Source organism: Tinamus guttatus, unplaced genomic scaffold (genome assembly GCF_059628265.1).
Source record: "Tinamus guttatus ecotype Peru unplaced genomic scaffold, ASM5962826v1 Tinamus_guttatus_pri_ptg000394l, whole genome shotgun sequence".
NCBI lineage: Eukaryota > Metazoa > Chordata > Aves > Tinamiformes > Tinamidae > Tinamus > Tinamus guttatus.
The window spans coordinates 1,524,170-1,532,545 of NW_028288928.1; the positions used below are offsets into that span (position 1 = coordinate 1,524,170).

Here is an 8,376-nt window from a genome sequence, read left to right on the forward strand (position 1 = left end):
ACAGCTACGTGTTTTACCTCACCTCAGCGGAGCTTCCATAAAGGATGAAACGAATGTCGGATTTTAAAGATCACTTGGGGAAAATGGCAAACCAGGTTGGGAAGCATTCCTTAGGAGAAGCTGCTTCCTGATTGTTTCTAACGTCCTGGTTAGTGGTTGGGCTCTGCCCGGAGGCAGGGGTGTCTCAGTCCATATAATCTCTTACACAATGCAGCTTCAAAAGCTTTATTCATATAAATGTTCACCTCTCTTCTTAATGGAAATATTTTTCTTCTGCAGTAGTTTCCTTCCATAGTGTTGCAGGGGGAAAAAAAAATCATGTGATTGATTACATATTATAGAAAAAATATTGAGGGCTTTTGAGGTTAAAATTCGATTCTTAACATTTACCATATCCTTTGGAGAGAAGTCTAAACAGGCATCTTTAATGTAAGAAACTTGTTAAAAGAATCATATTTGAAGACTGCTGTGAAAGTTATGTATCCATATTGATATCCCTTCCTCTGTAAGGTGGTGTTGCCTGGGATCTTGGTATATTCCTCTCCCTAGAGCATCACTGGGAGACTTTGGCACCCAGGGCCTCTTCTAGATGCTTTGGCACCCTTTTCTAGGGCCTCTTTGGGCTTTCTTTTTTTTTAATAAATTGTAAATGGGAATGACAATGAAAATAAGGGGCTGCATCTTTGCAGGTTACTGGCAATGGTTTAATTTATAACTGCACAAATCTCATAGAGAGTTTAGTGTGATTTCAGCAGAGAGAAGCACCCTTCCTCTGTTTTGCAGTAGCCCTGCACGTAGCAGGTCCTGCCAGAGATGTGGGGCTGATGAGTTCGAGCTCAGACACTTTCTTGCAAAACTCTGAGTTTTGTGTTGAAGTAACTTCAGGCTAGAACGGTGCCTTGAGAAGAAGGTCTTCTTCAGCTGTCCACAGGCTGTTACTTGCAAAGACCACTTTGATTTATGCTCTAAGCATGTCACAGGACCAGTATCCTGGTTCTGTGCCGTAGCTTCCGTAGGAAGAACTTATGCAGATCAGAGAGGATCAGTGGGGTATTCCGTGTTCACTGTAAACTGGGGAACTACTGTGGGGTGACTCACACACGGCTTCCACCTTGACCTTTTGGCAGCCTTTGAGGTAGAAAACACTGCAGTAATTCATCCTGAAGGTGACACAAGTGTGGACCACAGCAGCAAGATCCTCATTTCAGAGGAAAAGCAACTAGCTGCAGGTGAATCATGTGGGCTTGTTTTGTTTTGTTTTGCTTTCTGTCAGCAACGTACCAGTGTAGCGGATTGTCTGACAATTCCGGGAATGTCCAGGGAATTAGCCAAGGGATTACTTACCTGGGTGTCATGTATGCCCAGAGCACATACATGTCCTTTCTGCTGTCCTTCCACAGCCAGGTGGGGAACAGGACTGTGCCCAGGCCATGGTGTAACCTAACTGTGGGGCATGCAACTCCAGCTAGTCTAATGCTTAAAAATACACAGATTTGTCAAGTGTGCGTTTATCAACACACACACACACACACACAAGATTACAGCTGGCATTTCGTTTGAAATACTTTCTTAATCTTGGGCCAAGTGCAGACGTTAACTTGTGTAAGCTGTGCAGTGAATGTCATTGTTGTGATCTGTGATAATATTTTGCATCCCAACTCCATACCCTTTTCATGTGCATGCACAGCCACACGAAGGCAGGGAAGCAGACTGCCGCTGTTCTGCCTGGATTTTTGCATTAACCATTTGCTTACTTACGTTTAGTGCTTCCCCCCACCCCAGAAAAAAAAGGGGGAGATTTAAATCTTCATGACATCAGATGATTTGTAACTCAGGACTCCTCTGTCATTCTTACAGCTCTGCTGAGTAACAGTTACCATGAGTGGCCGTCTTGGCAGGGCTCTCCAGGCCTAGGGGCAGAACGTGAACAGCATCAGCTGAATACGAGGCCTGCAGGGGACTGCTGGTGATGAGCAGCATCTCCCGACAGCTGCAGAGGGTCCTGCTTTGACCCAGCCTCAACACAGATGCTTCGCCTCTGTTTGCAGTTCAGTGGTAGACCTGCGAGTGCAGCAAGTTGGTGTCTTGGTGCTCCAAAGGGAAGGCTGAGCTAGAAGCTCCCTTACCACACTGGCTAGGGGACCACTGCGGGATTGTGCTCGGCGCTGCTCCAGCCTTCCCTGCAGGGAGGGGAGCAGAGGAGTTGCAGAGAAGAGCTGAGCTCTGAGCTCCTTTAAGGGATGGCTGCACTGCATCCCAAGGCTGAGGACCACGAGGAAGATGCCCTTCCTGAGGAAGGGGTTGGTCAGAACTGGGCTGATGTGATCTCAGTTTCTGAGGAAGCTCTTGTTCCGCTTGCGAAGGAATGCATTTCTCAGGACACTCATGGTAGAGTCACCTACTATCAAGTAAAACGCTTTGTCTGTAGCTTTATGTTTTGATTTGCTTTTCCTGAGACTGAGAAGAGGTCTTTCCTGGTGTTCTGAATGAATTTCTGCTGTAGGTAGGAACAAAGCAGGAGGGACTTAAAGTCATGTAGAGCAATTTATTTTGCTTCCACACAGTAAGGAGCTGTCTGCAAGGGCTATCTTTAGATATGGATTCATATGTTTCTATTTGTCTCTATGGAAAGAGATGGGGTTTCTGTAGCTTTCTTTAAGCAGCACAGGTTAAGAGCATTTTCAGGTGACTGTGTGGTTATGTAGAACTGGGGAAGGAAGGCCCTGTAGGTCGGTAGAAATGACAGCAGACTTGAGAGCTGAGTCTTCTGTCTGCATCTTGATGACATAAATAATTATCTTGTCTGTATAAGGAGCTGGACAAGAACAAGCAGGTTCTCCTTTAGGAGGAGGCTGTGTGAAAATTCTGTGTTAAAGCTTCAAGGACCTTTCCACATCTTGCAGACATTGCAACCAGTCAGCAGCTCCTATACGCAAATCCTGCACTGTCTAATGCCTATGGTTGTGATCTGTTGGGGTGAAGCATTTGCAGCCTTGTTGGCAGCTCTCTGAGGATCAGAAAAGCGAGTGCAGTTGTGGTTTGCAGAGCTGCTAGTGCTGCTGTGTTGCGTGTTCAGCTGAGGCTTCCCGAGCTCGCCTGAGAGCTGCCTCTTGGCTGGGGCATTTGAAGTGGTTCTGCTGGCACCCCCACCCCTTCACCTCCCAGGATCTTCTCGGGTTGATTAAAAGAGCTGTTTGTAACTAGTTACTTGAACAAATTGCAAAAGTCCCCGGAAATTTGCCCTTTTATGTCTAGGCCAACTTTTCCCCTATAGCTGCAGATGGAATAGGTATGTCGGTGAAGGAAATTTCCTTCTGTTACCTCTCCCTATGTATTTCTTAACATTGTAGTGTTTCATTGGCTTATTGTCCTGTGAATTATTTTATTTACCTTGGCTTGTAGATTTACTTTGTGTCTTTTCTCATCTTTGCTCAACTGAAGGAGTTTCACAAATAAATTACCACAAATAACTCGCTTTCTCTACCTGTGAGCTAGTATTTGCTTTATCAGTATTCACTTCATGATGAGCTGATGTGGTGTGCACAGTTTTAAGACTATTAATGGTGCTAAATGAACCAAGAAATAGATGTGTATCATTTTCTAACAGGCTAAAATGGCTTCAGAGTTTTTGTCATTCTTTTTCCAGTAGCAGACTGCATTTCATCAGTGTTGCTTAATGTTGTTCTTCATTTTGGAACCTCAAGAGGCACTCCTAAAGTAACACCCAGCAAATGTGTAGCTTTGACTAGGAAGGGTGCTAGTGAATTGACAGTGCAATTCAGAAGTGTAGCAAAACATACATTTAAAAGCATCTAAAATAACCTAGCCTAGTGTTAACAAATGATCTTGAATTGGGTGCATCTTATTTTTGGTAAAGTGTTCAGATAAAAAGATTAACCATGAAATACCCATATATATATATATACATATAATTTCAATGATATTCAAGGCAAACAATCTGAGGGCCTAAATTTCAGTTCATGAACAGACCCTGTTGTCTTGGTGTTGCCAGTTGAGCCAAAGTTTTCTGTTTGGAGCTTCTTTACTGCAAACGACAGCTCCTTCACGGTGCTGTATGTGGCTTAATCCTGTGCTCCTGCAGCACTCCCCTGCCATATGGCTTCCCCGGAGCAAGTCAGCGAGTATACACCATATGTGCTTTCACTGAGGGAGAAAACAAAGCATCTGGAATAAAATATTACGCAGTTTGATGTACAAGTAGATGTCTTGCTTTGGTGAGAATCAAAATGGTCCAACATCGCCGCGCAAGCGGCTGTTACTGCGTGCTGAGGCAAACGCGTTGGTTTGGTGCTCTCAGAGCTGCTGTTCACAGGGCTTTGCAGGAAGCTCTCTGCACTGCTTACGTCCAGGTCCTGCTTTCGAGGTTGTTTGGAGCCACAGCTGCTGCTAGAGGTGTGTATTTTTTATTATTTTATTTTTAAACAGCTAAAGAGCAAGAGAGAAGCTCGGAAGTAATAGTGCACAGTATAGCAGCACAGGCTGGCAGCTTCAGCCACTGCTTTTCAAAGTTGCATCTCTTCAGAAGGTGTTAAATCCTTCAGCCACAAACTGGGTGCTTCATGGATTAAGGAGTTGCCTGGTCTTTTGCTCAGATGCTTTTAAGGCTTTCCTGAGGTCATGTGTCAACTGCCTTTCTTCCTTAGCTGGTCCCTATGGATTTTCATAGTTGTTTGGACTGTATCTGTGTGACATTTTGATTTTACAGCAATTTTCTTTAACCGTAGATAGCTCACATTATTTTAAAAAGCTAGTGGCATCTTTCTGCAGCTACACGTGTACATCTGTGTGTCTTGTCCTTTTTTCTATCAAGCTGCAAGGGGAATTATTTAAAAATAAATACATAGGTCTGATACCTCGTACCAGCAAGCTCCATTGCTCGTATAGCCTGTGTGGCACCTACTTCAGCCTGGTGCATGAAATCCAGAAGTTGGCGACAAAGAAGTGGTTTCTCTGTACCCCGCCAGCCCATTTCCATGAGCATTTTCCTTTGCTTCCTTCCACTGTCATACTGACACCAAACACATCCACTTTTGCATCCCAACTCTTTGGATTTGTTTGGATGGACAAGTATTTGGATTTGTTTTGCTATAAAGACCATCCTGGATACTGCTGACTTCCTTCTTCCGAGGAGAAAGCTACAGATAAGGGATTCTTTTTCTTACATTACTAAGCCCATATAAGAGGTGGGAAGAGTTGCCTGCAGCAAGAAGTGGCTGCTGGAGAATGCCAAGAAAACGGGGATGGGATGTGCTCTGAGTTTGCTATCAGCTGGGTTAGTGGAGTTGTAGGAGGGAATGTTTGAAGGTTAGAGAAGGGCCTTCTCCTGAGCACATGGACTTGAAAGCAGAAATATTGAGGGTGCCTTTGAATCTAAAATGATTTCAGCGGGGGTAGAAATAAGCTAGGAGGAGACAATTATGTTTGTTTTCACTTAGTGTCAAATACGTTAAAGAAAACACGAGTGAGAGGTTAAGGCTGAATATGCAGAGGAAGATTAGCAGGAGAAACACTGAAGCAAAGCAGGGAGGTCACAGAGAAATTTTCAGGACGGAGGGAGAAGGAAAAAAAATTGTCAGGGACAGGGTGGCCGGGTGGGCTGGAGCAAACAGCCAACTAGCAGATTTTAAACAGATTTAGCAAACTTTTAATAATGCTGATTCAGAGAGGGGGAAAAACGGTGGTGGTGAGACAGGACTATAAAAAGTAAACATGGAGTAAACTATTCTCAAAAACTGTAGGTTCAAAAATAAATATGACATGGCAAAATTACCATGATTTATAAGGTGCTAAAAATAAAGGTGCAAAGCAAATGAGAAATAGCAATACAAAGGGTGTGGGAACAGTGTAGAACTAGTTTCACTTATCACCCTCTTTGTCCCCCGCTGGAAATCATTCTGTTCACCAGGAATGCGGGGTCTCTTTGTGTGTGTGTGTATTTTTATAATTTATTTTATAATTTATTTTATTTTTTTATTTATAATTTATTTTATTTTTATAATTTATTATTTATAAATTTTATTTATTTATTTTTCAAATAGGTATGGTGCAGGATTGAAGTTCTGGTGCTTCAGCCACATTTATAAATCACCATTTTTCTGTATTTCAGTCATGTGGCTCTTAATCTTCTCACTTTGTCCTTTCAGCTGTACCTATTTGGAAAGTATTATGGTACCCAGGTCTGTCAGTCTGAAACGGATGGAATCATTTCTAATTTTTTGTTTGTTTGTTTGTCTGAGGGCAGATTCTGTCCAGAAGGTTTTCCCTTAGGAGTGCGTAAGCCTGGCAGGCAGAAGGGGGAGTCCGAGAAAGCCGTGACAGTGCGGGCGCTCGTGGGGATAGTTACACACACAGGGCTAGTGGGAGAATGGAGGCTTTATTTAAGATTTAATTTGGCTGGGTACCTTGAAATTGATGGTGTTTGTGTAGGATTTGTTGAAACCCGATAGGGATTTGAGTCCCAGGTTTCCTTATGAAGTGTACCCCACTGCTTTGGGAAACGTGTTGCTGATTTAGGGAGGTTTTGTTATATTAGGAGAGTGCTTCCCTCCTTGGAATCCTTAGAAATCATAAGTGAATGCTTGGATGCCAGATGATTTTTTGTGGTTAGTAAGAGTTTAATTATTTTTTAAAACTTAAAGTGCTCTGACGCTGCGCTCTTTCCTGGCCTGCACAGGCCTTTACAGACGCCGACGCAGGTGCCGGTGGTGGTTTCTCCCGGGAACCCGCAGCTGCACACGGTGACACTCCAGACGGTGCCTCTGACCACGGTGATAGCCAGCACAGACCCAGCCTCCACGACAGCTCCTCAGAAGTTCATCCTACAAGCCATTCCCACGTCGCAACCCATGACAGTCCTCAAGGAGAACGTCCTGCTGCCGTCGCAGAAGCCGGTGTCCCCTCCGCCGTCCATCGTGCTGAGCCCGGCGCAGGTGCAGCAGGTCCTCACCAGCAGCGTGCAGACAGTTTGCAACGGGACGGCCACCGTGGCCTCGGCGGCGCCCTCCTTCGGCGCCGCCGCCCCCGTGGTGACCTTCTCCAGCGGCGGCTCCCAGGTGGTGGCCCATCCGCCGGGCACCGTCATCACGTCGGTCATCAAAGCGCCCGAGGCCAAGGCGGGAGCGGGCAGGGACGGCGGCCGCGAGGAGGGGGGCGACGCCAAGCAGGCCGAGCAGCCGCCCTTCGTCATGGTCGTGTCCGGTCCGAACGGTTTCCCGCCTAACGTGCAGGTGAAGCAAGAAAACGAGCCCTTGGAGCCCAGCTCGTATAACTAAATACCAAAAACAGCAGCAACAAAAAAGACCCTGTGGATGATCGTTTTCATAAATGTGATGGGACCTTTTTGGTTATTGTATATATGATTTGATTCCAAAGTTACAAAGCTACTTAATTTCTGCAGTTAATTGGTAGGATTCATGCTTTAGGACGGGTTTTGATTTTCTGTTAATTGCTAAATGTTATCATATAAATAAAAATACATATTACTCATGTTTCAAAATACAGGCATGAAGGAACGTGCTTTTTTATGCTATGAAGATTTTCTATTGAGGTTTTTTTGGCCAAAGTTCCAAACTTCTTACATATTTGTATGTTTCCAGTCTGTTGCTAATTTACATTACAATAACATTATTGTAACCTCTCTGTTTAATCCATACATGTATCACTTAACTTTTGAAGCAACAGTTACTTTTACTTTTGACGGAACATTTTCATTCCATGTGTATTTTTTTTTATGATCAAGTGTATGTATTTCATACCAGTCAGTTACATCAGATTTAGCCTTTAATAATGGACAGTGATAACCAGGTATCCTCGTGTTGCAGTTTTTTTTGCGACACACGTTCTCGTGTGTGCAAAATGAAATATACACTCCTATTGAGAGTACACAAAACATTTGTTCCAGTAATGGACAATGCCAGGACTATATTTTATATGAAAACATCAGATATATTTAATTATAGAAACTAATGGCATCACTACAGATGCAAATGTTTCATGCCATTTTTTGACTATGGATTTTAACAATTTCGCTTTCTACTTCAGATTATTTTGTAAGGGGGGGAGGGAAATGAAATATATACAATTTATGCAGGAGTTCTGAGATTATTACTGCTAAGAGGTTTTTTTGATTGTAAATAATGTACATTCAATGTCACAAGGAAGTTTTTCAGCTAATTTGTTTCCATACAAATTTTTGATAGATGCAAATAAGATCATTATGTTTAGAGGTCTAATGTTATATGTATTCATATTACAGAGTGAATTTGTATTTAAAAGGCAAATTTTTAAATGATGGAGCCCTTTGAACCTTGGGTTCTTGTCTTTTGTATTTTTAATTGGTTTATTATGAAAATAAAT

At 43.3% G+C, this 8,376-nt stretch overlaps 1 protein-coding gene across 1 annotated transcript in view; it reads left to right on the forward strand.

Annotated features, from left to right (window-relative positions):
* Positions 1–7,292, forward strand: part of ELF1 (E74 like ETS transcription factor 1) — a 34,675-nt gene extending 27,383 nt beyond the window's left edge. The window contains exon 8 of the mRNA XM_010220777.2: positions 6,695–7,292. Coding sequence (XP_010219079.2) covers positions 6,695–7,292 — 598 coding nt within the window. The remainder of the gene's footprint in view (positions 1–6,694) is intronic.
* Positions 7,293–8,376: the final 1,084 nt, after the last annotated feature.